This window comes from Stegostoma tigrinum, chromosome 11 (genome assembly GCF_030684315.1).
Source record: "Stegostoma tigrinum isolate sSteTig4 chromosome 11, sSteTig4.hap1, whole genome shotgun sequence".
Classification (NCBI taxonomy): Eukaryota; Metazoa; Chordata; class Chondrichthyes; order Orectolobiformes; family Stegostomatidae; genus Stegostoma; species Stegostoma tigrinum.
The window spans coordinates 62896800-62916325 of NC_081364.1; the positions used below are offsets into that span (position 1 = coordinate 62896800).

Genomic DNA, 19526 nt, shown 5'->3' on the forward strand with positions numbered 1-19526 from the left:
AAGCCAGAGATACTGTATGCTTCATTAACTAGCTCTCTACCTGTGCCACCACTTTCAATAACCTATGCCCATAAACACCCAGATCTCTGCTCCGGCAGCCCCTTTAGTGTTGTGACCTTTACTTTTTATTATCTGTCAACATCCATTCACATTTCTCTACGTAGAAATTCACTATCACTAGCCACAATTCCAACAATTTATAAACATCCCTTTGAAGTTCTATTTTCTAGTCTCTATATTTTACAATGCTTCCAAGTTTTGTATCATCTTCAAGTTTTGAAAATTGTGCCCTCTGCACCATGGTCATTTATATATATCAAAAGGCAAGGATTCCAAAACTGATCTCTGGGTACCTCCATTACAAACCTTTCTCCATACGGAAAAACTTCCATTAATTATTAATTAACAACCTGCAACATATTTCCCTGCTTTATATGGTAATCTGAGAAAGCATGTAAGTTAAATGAATTAAAAATCTTTAAATACCTCTAATTTTAATCAATCTCAATGGAAACAAAAACCCACTCAAATACAAAATGTTGAGTTAAGAACTGGTATGGAAACTAAAAAGGTTAAGCTTTGCCATCTCAATTTTTTTTGAATTTGTAATTGATAAATATTTCAGGACTGAACAGAAGGACAAATAGTCTGCATATACTTATTTATGAAGGTGTGTTTTATTTACTCATTGCAATAAAAGAAAATGACTTTTTTAAAAAAAAGATGCACTGATCTAATCAATACTGTCCCATTCTCAGGTAATTGGGAATTCACCTTTTGACTTGGATCGTCCCAAAGTTGGGTGTTATATCTATGGTCTGTTTTTGGAGGGAGCTCGCTGGGACCAAGCTTTGTTTCAACTGGGTGAATCTCGGCCCAAAGAACTCTACACAGATATGGCTGTAATCTGGTTAATTCCAACTGCAAATCGTAAAATACCACAACAAGGAATTTACGTTTGTCCAATATACAAGACACTCACACGAGCTGGTAAGAGAAACTCAATAACATAGAGATTTCTCCCAGGACAAGCACAATATCATTAGTTTATATAATGTTAAAATGCTCATACACAGAAGGAAGCCATATGGCTCCTGAAGCAAATGCCAGCTTTCTGCAAAAGCTACCCATTCCTTGTAGCTCTGTAACTTCATTTTCTTATGGCCTTTGCTAAAGCATCAATTAAATCTGACATAGCCACCCTTTCAGTCAATCCATTCCAGATCATAACAGCTGACTGAATGAAAAAGCTCTTTTACATTTTATTTTCTCTTTTGTCTTCATCTTAAATAGGGGTCCTCTGGTTCTCACTCTTAGGCCAAAGAGGATGATTTTTTTTCTATCAGTTCTGTCTAGAACTATTATAATTGAAATTTCTACATTTTACTGATCTGAGAAGAAAATCCCAAGCTTCTCCAATCCATCCTTCCTGCTCCCTGGTATCATTCTTGGAAATCATTCCTGCAGCTTCTCTAATCCTTCACATCCTTCCTAAAGTTTGGTGCCCAGAGTTGGACACAATGTGCTGAGTTTCCAATGATTGCAGACATGGAGTACTTGAGAGAAATCCCTTTGGGCCAGCTTCACAACTTATTGCCACCTTATGGGGGATTCTGCCACAGTTAGTGTGACAGAAGGGACTGATTTCTGGCACAGCCACAACAGGTAAACATTTAAGACTCTTGAGGGCTTAATTAAAGGCACCTTCTGATTGCTGGCTGGATTTTCCATCTGTGAAAAGTGAAAGCCTCCTATTGGCAGGCAAGATAGATATCAAAGTCAAAGGCTCCAATCATGAGGGTGGCAGTATTCCAAAAGTCAAATGCAACTAGGGCAATGCAAAGATATGAGGTGATTGTTACCAGCAACACTGAGGAAGTAGTGGAAGTTGCCAGTAATGCACCCACCAGGCGTTAGGATCAGAAATGAACCCAAATCACAGGTGACAAGGGAAGGAGTCACACTGGATAGGCAGGTTTGGGAGTAAATAGATCAGGGAAATGAGTGTCAGCAGGTCACCACTATCTTGCCCTGCCCCTTTCAGATGCCAATCTCTAGATTAGATTGAGTAATTTTGATTCAGGGATTCCACATCTCTTCCTCTCCCTCAATGAACCCTAGGGCTTCCAGGCTTCCCAAGTGACTTCACATGATTGAATACTAGCATAGCAGGGATGAAGTCCTTACATTGGGCTCCTGTAATTAATAACAGTGGACTACTTGGCTTCAATGACAAGGTTCATCACAGTAACATTAGCCTAGAGCCAGTTAGCAACTTTTTACCCTTGCTTTTCATATGTTATGAGTGTAACATTGTAGATCATGCCTCAAAGTATTATTCACTTTGCTTCCGCACTTTGTGCCAGAGAATGCAAATGAACTAGAAGCAGAACCAAGTCATTTGTCCCCTTCAGGCTGCTGTGCCATTCCAAAAGATTATGCCAGATCTTTGTATTTTGAATTCCACATTCCTATTTACTGCCAACCTCTGGCTCCTCTGCAAGAAGGAGAGAACAATATCTATCTGCGTCTACCTAAAAATAGTCAATGACCCCATATCCACTGCTTTGTGAGGCCATAGTCCGAAGAGAAAAAAATTCTTCTCATTTCTGTCTTAATTTTAAAACAATGCCCCCTATTTCTGGGCTCACCAACAAACCAAAACAGCATTTCCCTGTTCACTTTGTCAAGACTGTTCAGGATTTTATATATCTTGATCTCAGCCAAACGTTCAATCTTCAAAGCAAAGGAGTTCCCCTCACTACTTTCCAGTGGAAATGAACCAGCCTGTCCAACCCACGCATAATACAACCCACTCATTCCTGGTATCAATCTCGTAAACCTCCTGTGAACCACTACCAATACATCTGCTTCCTTCCAAAACCACACACTGCATTCAAGATGTGATCTCACCAATGCCCTATATAACTGAGGTACAACTTCCTTACTTTTATGTTCAATATCTCTCATAATAAGGTGTAGCATTCCATTACCCAGCTGAATTACTTGCTGTACTGAATACTAACCTTGTGAGTTATCCACCACAGCACGTGAACCCTTGTGCATCTCGAGGTTCTGCTGTCATTGTCTGCCTAAATAATATAGTAATATGCTTTTTTATTTTTTCTCAGAAAGTGAACTATTTGACATTTACCCACATTTATATTTCATCTACATCCTTCCTTAAATAAGGAGGCCAAATCCAAGACAATTACTAGGGGACACAGGTTCGGTATGAGAGCGCAAGTTTAAAGGTGTGTGTGAAAAATGTGCCACACACACAAGGGTCAATGAAACATGCTGCCAAAGGAGGCAGTGGAAGCAGAAGCAATAGCAGCATTTTAGAAGCATCTGGAGGAATACATGAATAGGAAGAGAATAGAGGGTTATGGATCCTGTAAGCAAAGACAGTTTTAGTATGGAAAGGCAAAATGTGTTGGCACCAGCTTGGAGGGCCCGAGGACCTGTTCCTGCACTGTGTTGTTCTTTTTCTACCTGACAGATTTTCAACCATTTACTCAATCTATATCAGTTTGCATCACCCTTATTGCCTCTTCACATTCCTACAAACATTCCTATCTATCTTGTGTAGTCTGCAAATTTAGCTACTGTGCCTTTGCTTCTCCCACTCCCAGAGTCATGAATATAAACTATTAAAAGTTAAGGCCCTATCAAGGACTGATGTGATATCCTGTGAGTTAGAAAAAGATCTATTAATTGATATTCTTAGTTTCGTTTTCCTGCCAGCAATCTTCTTTCCTTGATATCCCTACATCGTGAACTCCTACTTGCCGTAACCTGTTATGTAGCATCTCGTTAGATTCTTTCTAGAAATCAAAGTCTGCAGGCACCTCTTTATTTATAATGCATGTTATACCTTCAAAGAGTTCCAATAAATTGGTCAAATGTGATTGCTCTTTCATGCAACCATTATTTTGAGTTTTTCCTGGGTGCCCAATGATAACCTCCTTCAGGATCAATTCTGACACCTTTCCCATTACAGATGTCAAGCTAATTATCTTATAGTTTCCCAGCTCCTACCTCCCTTCCTTCTTGAATAGAGAAGTTACATTCACTACTTTCCAATCTGATAGAATCTTTTCAGGATCTAACAAATTTTGGAAAATTGAACAAACTCAGCTTCAACCTTAGTAGCCACATTTTTAAGAACCTGCCATGAAATCCATCTAGATCCTTGTCAGCTTACAGCTCCATCAGTTTGCTTAGTACCACTTCACTCTTGATTGTAATTTCACAAAGTCCTCTTTCCTTTCTATCTCCTCACTTATAGCTGTTTCTGGAATGTTTTTGTATCCTGTGCAGTGAAAACAGAAATCTATCATTTTACTGGTTGCTATTAATTCTTCATGCTCATCCTCTAGAGGACTAACACTCACTTTATTTACTCTTTTCCTTTCTCAGTACCTGTGGTATTGTCCTGAGTTATACAGTTTGCTAAAATATTGGTCCCAGCATGAATCAAGTGCAGACTGAGAGGGAGAATTCATGACAAAGTTCAAGTAGCCTCTGTCTGTTCTCATTAATCTCCCTCAGGCTACAATGTCTGAGGCAGAAAGAACCACTCTTGGATTGAATTTTCTCTCTAGGTAAAGGTGTTCTGACTTGACGATATAGAAACATAAAAGGCAGGAGTAGGAGTAGACTATTCAACCTCTTGAGCCTGCTCCGCCATTCATTATGATCGTAGGTAATTGAGTTCCATACCCTAATCCAACCCTCCTCCCCATAACTCTCGATCCCTTTAACCTTAAGAACAATATCTATCTCCTTTTTGAAAGCATATAATGTTTTGGGTCCAAATACTTTCTATGGAAGTGAATTCCACAAGCTCACCACTCTCTAGGTGAAGAAATTTCTCCTCACCTCAGTCCTAAAAGGCTCACCCTTATCCTTAAACTGTAATCCCTGGTTCTGGACTACTCCACCATCTGGGACATCGTTCCTGTATTTAAACTGTCTAGTACTGTTAGAATTTTATAGGTTTCGATAATCACCACCACCACCTTTCCGCTGTACTCCAGTGAATACAATCCTAACTGACTCAATCTCTTCTCGTATGTCAATCCTGCCATCTCAGGGATCAATTTGATAATCGTTTGGCTGCACTGCCTCTGTATCAAGGGTATTTTGCCTCAGATAAGGAGTCCAAAACTGCACACAATATTGCAGGTGCGGCCTCACCAATACCCTGTATAATTGCACTAAGATAACTTTGTTCCTGTACTTGATTCCTGTAGCTACCAAGGCCAACATACTGCCCGTTGCACCTTTGCATTTACTTCCAGCACCAGTTGCAGAAGGACACTCAGGTGTCGTTCAACATTCCCTTCTCTCAACTGATAGCCATTCAATCAATAATCTGCTTTCCAATTTTTGCCACTGATGTTGATAACCTCCTATCCAAATCATACGCAAAATCACTCCATCAACCTCACAACTCAGCCTTCAACCTAGCTTTGTGTCTTCTGCAAATTTTGAGATATTACATTTGGTTCCTTCATCTAGATCATTAACATACATTGCGAATAGCTGGGGTCCTAGTACCAATCCCTGTGGTACCCCACTTCCTCCTACAGCTGCCTTGACTGCACTTCTTCACACCCCACACTCCATCCCATTCTCCCAGTTCCTTCGCCCACATCGTATTTGTTTGGGTGATGTCACCTTGTAAAGCAGCGCTGCTGACATGGCTTGCTTCTTCCATAACCCGGGTTTCCCACCCAGTGTGGCTGACATGGCCCGCACCACATTCAACCTATCATCTATGCTTCTGCCCTTGGCCCTTCCCATCTTTCACAACAGCGTTATCAGGTTCCCCTGGTCCTCACTTTTCATCCCATCAGCCTTCGCATTCAATGGATCATCTCCACAATTCTCGACAATTCGAAAAAAACGCCACCATCCAACACATCTTCCCCTCACTCCCCCTGTTTGCGTTCCACAGGGATCGTTCATGCCCAGACACCCCAGTCCAATCCACAACGACCAACAGCACACACCACCTTCCCATGGCACTTTCCCATATAACCACAGAAGGTGCAACACCTGCCCCTTCACCTCCTCTCTGCTTACCAGCCAAGGGCCTAAACAGTATTTTCAGGTGAAGTAGCATTTCACCTGTACTTTCTCCAATCTTTGTATACTGTACTCGCTGCACCCGACGTGGCCTACTCTACATTGGAGAAACCAAATGCAGACTGGGTCACTGCTTTACAGAGCACTTCTGGATAGTGCGCGAGCATGACCCCAAATTTCCCGTAGCCAGTCATTTTAATACAGCATCCTGCTCGCATGCCCACTTGTCTGTCCTCGGCAGTGCTCCAGTGAATCACAGCGCAAACTGGGGAAATGACATTTCATCTTCAGACTAAGCACTGTACAGTCTTCTAGATTTAATATTGTGTTCAAAACCAGTAAATTGTAAACCAACTCCCATTTCTTCACTTTTAGCTTACTTGTTACATTCTCCCATTCCTTTTAGCTTTACTTGTTATAATTTCTGTCACCGTGTCCTCTCTCCCCTCCCCCTACTCCAGTGAGACTATCTCTCTTTCAAGTCTGGCAGTTAGACACACCATTGTTCTGCCATTCTCACATCTGGATCACAATCTGAACTTACAACATCTTTTGTCCACCAGCACTCTACATCCCAGCCCAACTATATCATAAATGCTGTCCCCTCCACATTTCACTTAGCTCTGATGAAGAATCATCAAGACTTGAAATGACGGATGCTGTCGGACCCACTGTGATTTCAGGCATTTGTTATTTTCAGTACAGAATCCATGAACTGCAGTTAATTGCTTGTATCCCACTGGTCACTGCCTACCATTCAGAAGAAGACCCACTTCTTCCTACTCTTTTTCCTGACTGCTAGCCAATTTTCTATTCATCTCAATACAGTACCCCAATCGCACGCACTTTAATTTTACACCATAATTTCTTATGTGGGACTTTGTTGACCTGTCCATCTTCTCTCCATCTATCTGCTGCTCCTCTATCCACCTTCTATCATCACTTCCCCCTCTATTTATTTCAGAGCCCCCTTTTCCTCCCCCATTTCTGAAGAAGTGTCCAGACCCGAAACGTCAGCTTTCCTGCTGCTCTGATGTTGCCTGGCCTGTTGTGTTCATCCAGCTCCACATCTTGTTATGCTCTGAATTATATGTCCATTTAAAGGCACCCATTGGCAGTGTGACGGTAAGGCCAACCAGGACCCATCCTGATCGGATGAACTGGGGCACAGGCAGGAAGGCAGTGGGGTCACCATGCAGCACCCTCCTGCCTGATTACCTACTTCCTCAAACTCTCTTTGGGGGACAACATTAAATTCCACACTTGGATTCCCTTTAATGTTAGCTGGTGGTTTCTTATAATCTGTCTTTGCCCTTTTAATGTTGTTTTATTTTAACTTCACCTCTGAATCTTTTATATTCAGTCTAATTGTCCCCAATATTATCAGCCTGTCATCCTGTCACACACCCACTTATTCTGCTTCATCTTGTTCTCTGTCTCTTTAATCAGCCAAGGTGTTCTGGCTTTGGTTACCCTATCTTTTCTGTTCCACAGAATACAGGCTGTACCCAAAACAACTCCTGTTTAAAGGTTGATTGCTTGATTACAGTTTGCCTGCCAATGTGTCCTAATCTGAATCATTAACATATTTATAAATAAATATCCCACTAATTTATTAAACTTAGGAAGCAAATTTCTCCTCCCATATATAGAATGAACATTTCCAAAAATTGGGTTCAACAAGCAGAGGCTGCTTTTCAAAACAGATGTGCTAAATCTTTAATTGTTGCAGACAGTGACTAGCTGGTCTAGGAGATCTCAATGTACGATCACCAATCTATTGTAAGTTAGCAAATCTGGGCCCTCATAAATTTCTAGCCAACACTAGCTAGTCTTTGCTTTTGTGTGCTTCAGGTTAGAATCGAATTCAGGTTGAGCTGCTAACTGTGTTGATCCTTTCAACTTCATTACCATGAAAGCCTTGCCACATCCAAGATTTTAATCACTAACAATAGCACTTCTAATCATTTCCTCTTCTCTGTCCACGTGGATTTCTTGCCCACTATATTATCTTCTTCTACTGTCTTTTTTTTAAAAGCAACAGCTCAAACATTTCCTTTTCTCTGATTCATATTTTTATCTGCAAACCCATTTTCTTGCCTTTCCATACCCACCAAAAGCCATTCTCACTCATCTATGTCATTTCCATTGAGGGAATATATTCAACTCCAATCGTCTCCATTTCAGTCTGAAAGGATGGAGAATGGCACTTTGAGTGGGCTTTTCGGGGCAGTGGAGGCAGGTTCCAGGACATATGGGATGAGAAAGTCTGGAAATTTACATCAGGATGGGTTACAAGTCAGCCAACATATAACCATCCAGCCTAATCCCACATTCCAACGCATGATCTTCAGCCTTGTAAATCACATGGCAATGGGAATTCTATGCACTGGGCAACAAATGTGTTATATAACTTAGTTATGCCGCAATGCAATGTAGGTACCCGAATAATTATATTTGGAGCACAATATGTATCAGTTAGAGGTGGCATTTTCTGGCTAGACAACTTTGGAGACATGCTAACAACTATGGATTAAAGGCACTTGGAGTTTTGCTGCCTTGCCCACAAACCGTCACTTGTGACTTACTCAAGTTAGTTGCTTTTAATAGCAATAAATCTAAACACAATTTGTACCAGTGATTCCCTGAGCAAAATTGCAATTAAAGAGAAAATCAGATTGCTTTCTAATAAACAGTGAATTTCATGTTTGATTCAATGTTTATCAAAAAATGGATTTCACGTAGGAGGTCTTTTGATGTAGTAGTAGCATCCGTACCTCTGGGCCAGAAGCTGTAGGTTCGAGTCCCATGCCAGCACGCTAGGTGTGGAAGGTGTATTTGTAACGTGTCCACAAACAAGTTGTTATCAGCCTGTAAATCCTTCCAAACACTAAGAGTGGGAGAATCTCCTGGTCATCCATCCTACAGAAAACAATGGAAAACTGTAATACTTTGTCAATATACCTGGACCAATCCAATGGGAATCCGTGGCTCAGTCCTTGGAAGACAGACTGATTTTGTACCATTAAAAGAAACACAATTTTACCTGAGTAATAGAACAACAGGCTCTGTATCAGTGGGTACAATTGTCATCCCTATCTGTACTATCCATTTCAACCTAAAACCTTCCAAGATCTCTACTATCCTCCAGCTCCAGCCTACTGCATTTTCCCCAATTTTAATTGTTCCAACATTAGTAGCCACGCATTCAGTTTCCTCAACCCTAAGCCATGGAATTTCCATCCTAAACTTCTCTACCTCACAACTCCCTTTCCTATTTTTAGAGATTCCTTAATCTCTTTGACTAGTCTTTTTTGTCATCAGTATTTCTTCATATGGTCTTTCTTTTGTTAAGACTCAGGTGAGAGGTTGCTCTACTATGTAAGAGGCATGATAAAAATGCAAATTATTTTTGTGTGAGTGTGAAACCAGTGTTCCTACCAATCCCTGGACTAATACAGTTGATATTTCCCCATAACTCTGGAGTATTCTATTTTTTCTTTATTGACAGTAATTATTTCTATTTAAAAGTTTAGTATAGAAATTTGTTGGATCATATTTAACATGCACAAAGACATTTGAATGTACACATTTTTAATCATCTTTGGTTGTTATATGAGATGTAAAGTACAATAGGGCACTTTGAATAACAAGTGTTTTTCATGCCTTTTGGTAATAAACATTCCAGATACAATCTTCACACTTTAAATTGTCAAAAAAAATCTCATTTCAGGTACCCTATCAACAACTGGCCACTCCACTAATTATGTCATAGCAGTGGAATTACCAACTATTAAGTCACAGAGACACTGGATCAAGCAAGGGGTAGCACTAATCTGTGCCCTGGATTATTGAAAAGTAGCAAGTGACAAAATTTTGCTTCCTCAGTTCTTATCCTTGATTGGTTCAATATTAATATATGCACCTTAATTCACTGAAATGTACCCAATAAATAAAAACTGGTTATGCATTACAATTTTTCTAATTGTTTATCATGCATTTTTCATTCTTGTTTTACCAATATATTTACTTTAAAGTATGGCATGAAATTTCCCTTTTAATTAAAAACACAGTAAATTGTGATAAACAAATGACTAAAGAAATTGCAGAAATGAGTGCTTTTGAAAGTGCATTTCAGTCATGAGTCTTGTCATTATAGGAGGAATTTCACTCTCATCAATACATGTTCATTGGTAGATCTTGATCTTTCTCATATAAAATGCATCCAATATGCAGTGGCCACTCAATTATTCAATGTCAAGCCTAGATTTTTAATCTGTTATACTCTTTGTGTGCAACAAGTTAGGGCAACATTATAAACATCGATGGAATTTTAGATATGTGGTGGTATTTCATTTATAATAATTTGTAATTTTTTTTATTTTTCGTTGATTACTTCAAAATTGCTAGTTTTTAAAAATTGTCATGTATCTTCTTGCTCAACTAGAGACAAATTTATGTGTAAATTTATGAATGCATAAAATGTACCTTTGTGCACATTTTTATAACATCTCACTCAAGCAAATGCTTTACGTTAACATTAGAGTTTTTACTAGAACTGCAATTGTAATATAGCAGATTGATTTACACTGGTTCTATATACTGTTTTTAGGGCAACTTTATTTTAGGGAATGTAAGCACTGTTACAAAGAAATACTCACTTTTTTAGCATTATACTGATTGGACAATAATGAATAAACATTTTGAAAGTTGTTTCGAATGTTGTTTTCACAGATGATGCAATTAATGCCACAATCCTGTGGGGGCAGAATGACGATGAATGAATGGTATTAACACTAGACTGCTGATCTGGCAGATGTTGTATTTAGCATTCATTTTTTTTAAAAAATGACATAGTTTAATGATGACTATTGTCAGGAAAACCCATCTGGTTCACTAATGTTGTGGAGGGAAGGAAACTGCTGTCATTACCTGCGTGTGACTCCAGACCAACAGCAATGCAGTTGACTCTGAACTGTGCTCTGGGCAGTTAGGGATGGGCAATAACAATTGGCCTAACCAGATATGCCCTCAGTTAGTGAATGAATAAACAAAAAGCTTAAGGTCATCAAGAGACTGTGTACCCTTCAATGATTATTCATTTCCTATTTCTTTAAAGGTAGGTATTTTCCCTTTCCATGCTTTGGTTAGCCAATGTCATATTCCCTCTTTTGTGTCAAATGCAGCATAATTAATAGCACTCTTGTTTCAGTAAGATAATGAGTTCATATTGCCACAACAAAAATAGCTATTCCTTTAACCTTTTTTAAAACTGTCACTGAAACTGTGAACTTAGAAATCCCTTGTTTTAAGAATGTTGTTTTTGAAACTCAGTATTAGCCCTTGGAAAGATATCAAAAAAAAACTCTATTGAGAAACTGCATAAACAGGTGTTTATTTTTCTGACCCGCATTTAATGTCAATCACGATGTTTTCTTTTCATTCTCAGACTGCTCCAGCCTGTTTTTCTCTTACAAGATTAAAGAGTGGGGCATTTTAAAAAACAGTTACACAATCTTGTAGACTCCTGAAGAATATCTACTGCACCAAATTATCAGAAATCAGACAACACCAGGTTGTAGTTCAATAGGTTTATTTGAAATCACAAGTGTAGTTTCGCAGTGTAGTCCTTCATCAGGTGAAGTGACAGGCAAGCACACTAACACAAAATTTACTGTACAAACTAATCAAGGTGGTGGTGTCAAAACAGGAACACTTTACAGATACTGAACAGTAGGGTGGAATCACATGTAGCACGACATGAACCCAAGATCACGGTTGAGGCCATCTTCATGGATACAGAACTTAGCTATCAGTTTCTGCTCAGCGATTCTGTGTTGTTGTGTATCTCAAAGGTTGCCTTGGAAGACATTTACCTGAACATCGGCAGCTGAATGCCCTTGACCACTGAAGTGTTCCCTGACTGGGAAGGAACACTCCTGCCTGGCAATTGTTGTGCAGTGTCCATTCATCTGTTGTCATAGCATCTGCATGTTCTTACCAATATGCCACATCTCAAGACATCCTTGCCCACAGATAGACAACATAGGCCGAGTCACATGAGTATCTGCCATGTACGTGGTGGCTGGTATTTCCATGTGTGCTGGTAGCATCCGCGTCGATGTTCTGACAAGTCATGCAGAGGTTGCCATGACAGGATTGTGTGGTGTTCGATCACTCATTACTTTGGTTAGATCCTTGGCATGCAACTCTTATACCTATCATGTTGTTCCAGTCATTTGGTTAGTCTCCAGCACCACCTTATTTTTAATTTTTTGTAATTTATCTCCCTGCTTCATTTAGTTGGATTTTAGGTCATCGCTTTGCTTGTTATTCAGCTTTTGACATTTTACTCACACTGTCTGACACTTTTAATCATCTTTTATTCGACACTCCGCTCACACCATTTTGTACAGTCTTTTAACCTCTCTGCCCTTGATCTCTCTGCCTATAAATTCTGTGTTTGTGTGCTACGATCTCACTTCACCTAAAGAAGGTACTATGCTCTGAAAGTTTATGATTACAAATTAACCTGTTGAACTGTAACCTGGTCTGATTTCTGACCTTGCCCACTCCAGTCCAACACTGGCACCTTGACATCATGGTACCAAACTGTGACTCACCTAAAAGGAATCTGTTTGATCTCAACACGAAGCTGAAATATCCCCACAAAGTTCAGGTTTCTGTCCTGTATGAATCACACCTGTCTCCTACCAGCAAAAATGAGATCTGTTGGGAATAGGGGCGAGTCTTCTGCATCTGGGTCCCACCAACCATTTTAAAGTCTGCAGTATCTTCAGATTCATTGTCACTGCCTCTCTTTTCAGACATGCTGTTCAATCTATTGAATGTTTCTTGTCTTTATTTTGCATTTGTGGTATTTTGCAATTGTAGCAAGGGTCTAATGTTCAATTTAGGCCATATCCTAGGTCACCTGTGATATATTGTGTGTAGTTTTCAGCAACACATTCAACAAGAATATAAGATCAGTGAAAATGCAGAATACAGAATATTGCCAAGGATGTAGATTTACACTAATGAAAAAGACTTAAGGGATTGAGATGTATTTCATGGTGAAATTTAAGGGGTACTTGACAACAGTCCACAATTACGAATACATATGCCAAATTAAAAGTACAATAAAAAGCTACAGCTCAGAATACCCTGGTCCCCAACACCTCATCTTTACCACGGACGTCCAGTCCCCATGCAGATGGTCAAAAGGCCCTCTGTTTCTTCCTGTCCCGTAGGCCTGACCAGTCTCCCTCCAATGACCCTCATCCGCTTAGCTGAACTTGTCCTCATCCTTAACGAATTCTCCTTCAATTCCTCCCACTTCCTACAGACAAAGAGAGTGGCCATGAGTACCCGGATGGGCCCAAGCTATGCCTGCCTTTTTGTAGGTTACGTGGAACAATCCCTTTTCCAAAGCTACACTGACCTATCCCCCACCTCTTCCTCTGTTACATCGATAACTGTATCAGCGCCACCTTGTGCTCCCGCGAGGAAATAGAACAGTTCATCTACTTCACCAACACCTTCCACCCCAACCTTAAGTTTACCTGGACCATCTCCAATACCTCTCTCTCCTTCCGGGACACCTCTGTTTCCATCTCTGGCAACCACCTGGAAACCAATATCCATTTCAAGTCTACCAACTCCCACAGCCAGCTAGAACACACCTCCTCTCAGCCACTTTCCTGCAAAAAATGCCATCCCCTATTCCCTATTCCCAATTCCTTCGCCTCTGCCGCATCTGCTCCTGAGATGAGGCAGTCCACTCCTGGACATTCTCGATGTCCTCGTTTTTCAAGGACCACAACATCCCCTCCACAGTGCTCAAAAATGCCCTCGACAATGTCTCTCGCATTTCTCGCAACTCACCTCTCACATCGCCTCCCCTCAATAACAACCAAAACAGAATCCCTCTTGTCCTTACCTACCATCCTACCAACCTCCGGATCCAACACGTCATCTCGCCCCCCCCCCCCCCCCCAATTACTTCCGTCATCTGCAATTTGACCCCACTACCAAAGACATTTCTCCCTCCCCACCCTTATCTACTCTCTCTGTGACTCCCTTGTCCGCTCCACGCTCCCCACCTGCCCCACCACCCCCGGCACTTTTCCCTGCAACCGCAGGCCCTCACCCCTACATCAGGCCCCAAGAAGACCCTCCACATCAAACAGATGTTCACCTGCACATCTGCTAATGTGGTATATTGTAACCAATGTGGCCTCCTCTACATCGGGGAAACCAAACAGAGGCTTGGGGACCACTTTGCAGAACACCTATGCTCGGTTCGCACTAAACAACTGCACCTCCCAGTCGCAAACCATTTCAACTCCCCCTCCCATTCCGCAGACATGTCCATCCTAGGCCTCCTGCAGTGCCACAACAATGCCACCCGAAGGTTGCAGGAACAGCGCCTCGTATTTCACTTGGGAACCCTCAGCCCAATGGTATCAATGTGGACTTCACAAGCCTCAAAATCTCCCCTCCCACTGCAGCATCCCAAAACCACCCGCCTCCCTAACCTGTCCTTTCTCCCACTATCCCCACCTCCCACCTCAAGCCTCATCCCGCCCCCTTGACCTGTCCATCCTCCCTGGACTGACCTATCCCCTCCCTACCTCCCCACCTACACTCACCTTCACTGGCTCCATCCCCGCCTCTGTGACCTGTCTGCCTGCTGTCCACCTATCTTCTCCTTTATCCATCTTCTATCCACTTGCCCCTCTCTCCCTATTTACTTCAGAATCCCCTTCCCCTCCCCCATTTCTGAAGAAGGGTCTAGACCTGAAACGTCAGCTTTCCTGTTCCTCTGATGCTGCTTGGCCTGCTGTGTTCATCCAACTTCACACCTTGTTATCTCAGAAATAAGCAAATATGTTCATCAAAGATGACCGACTTTTTTTCCCTCTGGTTATGTATACAGTAACAAGAGAGACAAAATTCAAAGCAACAGTAGAGAACATTCTGTATGTTCGGTGATTAGAATGTAAAATTCTCTACCAAGTTATGCTGAAACACAACACACATTTTTAATGTTGTTCTAAAACCTGAAATACACCGAAGGATAAGTTATACACGGCAAACTCCGAGAAATACGAATGGGATCATTGTAGTATGGGGGGGGGGGGTTAAGTTCCATAAAACCATAGAATCCCTACAGTGTGTAAACAGGCCTTTCGACCCAACAAATCCGCACCGACTCTCAGATGTCCCACTCAGACCTATCCCCAATAACCCACCTAATCTACATATCCCTGAACACTATGGACAATTTAGCACGGCCAATTCACTTTGCCTGCACATCTTTGGACCGGTGGAGGAAACTGGAGCTACTGTAGAGATTTATATCAGTCAAACTTGGATTGTGCTGATGAGAATGTTAAACATCATCACAGGAAGTAATGCAATGTCACATGATCTTGGTCTTCCAGCCTCGTGGTAAAATGGGAGGCAAACAGTGGCACAGTGGTAACAACTAGTAATTTAAAGGCCCAGGCTAGTGGTCAGGGGCATGTGGATATAAATCTCACAACAGCAACTGATGAAATTTTAATTCAAGCAATTGGAAAGACAAATGAAATGGTGACCTTTATTTCAAATGCAATGAAGTATAAAGATAGTGAGATCTTGCTAAAACTATGCAAGGCACTAGTCAGTCCGCTGCTGGAATACTGTGAATAGTTTTAGTCCCCTTATTTAAGGAATGATATACTGACATTGGGGGCAGTCCAGAGAAGGTTCACTCGACTGATCCCAGAAATGGAGAGGGATTTTCTTATGAGGAAAAGTTGAGTACGTTGAGCTTTTACTCATTGGAGTTTAGAAGACTCAGCAGTGACCTTACTGAAACATACAAGAATCTTAGGGGATTTGACATGGTAGCTTCAGAAAGGTTGTTTCCCTGGAAGGAGAGTCTAGGATCGAGGGATATAATCTTAGAATAGGCAGTCACTCATTTAGTCAGAGTTGAAGAGGAAGAATTTCTTCTTTAAGAAGGTATTGAATGTGTGGAATTCTTTATCACGGAGAACTGCAGAGGTTGGGCTATTATGCATATTCAAGGCTGAGACTGACAGATTTTTAATTGGTAAGGGAATCAAAGGGGGCAAAAAAAAGTGAAGTTGAAGATTATCAGCTCAGACATGACCTCATTAAATGCTAGAATAGACTAGATGGGCTGTTCTTATGGCCTAACGGGCGGCACGGTGGCTCAGTGGTTAGCACTGCAGCCTCACAGCGCTAGATTCCCACCTCGGGCGACTGTCTGTGTGGAGTTTGCACATTCTCCCCATGTCTGCGTGGGCTTCCTCCGGGTGCTCCGGCTTCCTCCCACAGTCCAAAGATGTGCAGGTTAGGTGGATTGGCCGTGCTAAATTGCCTGTCGTGTTCAGGGGTGTGTGGGTTATAGGGGGATGGGTATGGGTGGGATGCTTCAAGGGGCGGTGTGGACTTATTGGGCCGAAGGGCCTGTTTCCACACTGTACGGAATCTAATCTAATCCAAACCTTGAAAATGCAGCTAGTCTCAGTGATCATGACTATGACAACATTATCAATCCTTAAAAGAAGCAAATTGGCCATCCTTCCCTGGTCTGGCATATATGTATTCCAAATTCACAGAACTGTGACTCTTAACTATCCTCTAAAATAACCTAGCATAACACTTTGTTCAAGGGCAATTTAAGATGGAGAACAAATGCTGACTGTTCCAGCACTGCTCAAATCCCTTGAAAGGTAGCAGCAGCGTGCCGCAAGGATTAGTGCACTGCTGTTCCTCATATATATGAACAATTTGGATGAGACTGTAGGAAACGTGGTTAATAATTTGGTAGATGACACCAAAATTGTTGTTATAGTGGACAGTGAAGAAGGTTATCTAAGAGTATGACAGGATCTTGATCAACTGGTCCAGTGGGCCGAGGAATGGCATATAGAGTTTAATTTGTTGCATTTGGTAAGCAAACCAGGACAGGATTTACAGTAATTGGTAGGGTTTTGGGGAATGCTGTCAAACAGGGATGCAGGTACAAGGTTCCTTAAAGGTAGAATCAGAGAATCCCTAGAGTGTGGAAACAGGCCCTTCGGCCCAACAAGTCCACAGACCCATCCCACATATTCCACCTAATCTAGGCATCCCTGAGCATTATAGGCAATTTAGCATGGCTAATCCACCTAACCTGCACATCTTTGGACTGCGGGAGGAAACCGGAGCACCCAGAGGAAACCCACGCAGACACGGGGAGCACGTGCAAACTCCACACAGACAGTCGCCCGAGGGTAGAATCGAACCTGGGTTCCTGGCACTGTGAGGCAGCAGTGCCAACCACTGAGCACCATACTGGAAAGAGGGGAAAGAATTGGGTGCGTACACAAATGAGATGCCAGACGAAGTAGTAGAGGCAAATTGAATTACAACATTTAAAAGACATTTGGAAAGTTACTTTAATGGGAAAGGTTTAGAGGGACATGGGCCAAATGCAGGCAACTGGGACTAGATCAGTTTAGGGAAACTGTTCAACGTGGGCGAGTTGGGCAAAAAAAAAAGGTCTGACTCTATGACTGTAATAAAAAATGAAGCTGCTGTTTCTTAAATAAAGTTACTTCAACAACATCCATAAATAATCTTTAGCAGCACAACAAGACTATTATTTGGTGGCAGCAAGTAAAAGAATGTGAAGGAAATCTCTCTTTTGTGGTTAAAAACTTCAAGCAGATTGCATGTGCCACACAGACAGAAGCACGGCTGCATTAGAATCATACTGCTTTCGGCCTCACTGCAAAACCAAGCAGCAAGCACGTCAGTACAACAGCATGTGCAATGGAGAAGCCGTGTAGATGACACCTAAACAGAGAAGGGATCAACAAGAAAAAGCTACATATAAGGGAGTAATAAAACCACTCAATCTACAAAAGCATAACATTGTTGAGAGGGCTAAATTTAATAAGTGTACCTAGCAAGAAAGGGAAACTTATTGATATTATTACGAACGATCTGCACAGCCCTGCAGAGAACCGAGAATGTGGCAGTTTAAAAGGAGAAATAATCAAGGACAGAATTGTTATTGAAGTCTTAGACGCAGCACTGTCTGACCACTTGCAGTCAGGGAATAACTTACATGATCAAAAGCAATTCGACTCATCAACTAAACTTGTTGTACATTAGATCCTCATCCCCCACAGGTAACTTAGTGAGAGTTAATACATGGAGTAGATTTGCTGCTGCCATCATCCTCCTTTGAGGTTGGGATTTAAAAGTGGGACCTGTCTGATATGGTTAAGGAAAATCACTTGACAGTCTAATGAAAAGAGGCTCTTGTCTTAAGCAAGATGTAATTTATTAAATTATGGCAATCGGGTACAAGTTACACTTGAACGATAGGCATTGTTACTAAGACTATGAAGGAGACGCAGATGATAAGTCTGTCTCCTTTGAGATGCAGAGCTGTTCCCTGACATATCCCTGCCCCACTTGCCTAATCAGTGTATCATCATCATTTTGGCCAGTAATATTGCACTCTTCAACATTAACCTTTTAAAGCCCAATACCTTTGAGATTCCCCCCCGCCAAGCTTTTGCTCCATAATTAAGATGTATGTAATTACATTTACCACTAGTCCAGATCAGCCCACAAATCTCTGATTTCACAAACAGAGGTGATCTTGATGGTTTTATTACTTTGCCAGAACATGTTCTCTTCAGACGTGCAAAAATTGATGGATCTTCTAAGACTGTCAAGAACAGAATCAATATTCACAAACTGCTAACAAATCTACGATAAACCATATAGACTTTGCACTTCAAAGTGCTGATTTATATTCATTGAATCCCTACAGTATGGAAGCAAGCCAATCAGCCCATCAATTCCACACTAACCCTCCAAAGAGCATCCCTGTCCTATCCCTATGACCCTGCATATTTTATGGCGAATCCACCTAGCCTGCACATCCAGGGGTACTATGGGCAATTTAGCCTGGCCAATCCACCTAACCTGCACATCACTGGACTGTGGGAGGAAACCAGAGCATCAGGGGGAAACCCATGCAGACATGGGGAGAACATGCAAACTACAGACTGACAGTTGCCCAGGGATAGAATCGAACCGAACCTGGGTCTGTGGCACATTGAGACGACAATGCTAACTACTGAGGCACTGTGCCGACACATGTCGCTTTACTATGAATCCAATCTGTTTACTTTTCTACTTTTACTACTGGAGGATTGTTCCTTAACTGGCATAATTTGTAGCAATTAGGGTTGGTAGCAATAGGTCATAGTGACCAGCATTAATCATCCCCAACTGCCTTACAAATTGGGCGGAGGACCATCTTCTTGACCAGTTGCAGTTTACAGGATGCAGGTAGATCCCCACTGCAGTTAGAGACAGACTTGCAGAATTCTGATAGTGACATTTATTCT

The 19526-nt window shown here is 41.5% G+C and overlaps 1 protein-coding gene and 1 long non-coding RNA gene across 5 annotated transcripts in view; one reads left to right on the plus strand and one right to left on the minus strand.

Moving 5' to 3' along the window:
- dnah1 (dynein, axonemal, heavy chain 1) overlaps nt 1-10776 on the plus strand; it is a 392016-nt gene extending 381240 nt beyond the window's left edge. The window contains exons 77-78 of the mRNA XM_059649497.1: nt 759-990; nt 9830-10776. Of these exons, the coding sequence (XP_059505480.1) occupies nt 759-990; nt 9830-9951 (354 nt within the window). The 3' untranslated portion in view covers nt 9952-10776. The remainder of the gene's footprint in view (nt 1-758; nt 991-9829) is intronic.
- LOC132210119 (uncharacterized) overlaps nt 1-19526 on the minus strand; it is a 118545-nt gene that overhangs the window by 91927 nt on the left and 7092 nt on the right. For all 4 annotated transcript variants that reach the window (XR_009446309.1, XR_009446311.1, XR_009446308.1 and 1 more), the window contains one exon: nt 8874-9018. This is a non-coding gene — a long non-coding RNA (uncharacterized LOC132210119). The remainder of the gene's footprint in view (nt 1-8873; nt 9019-19526) is intronic.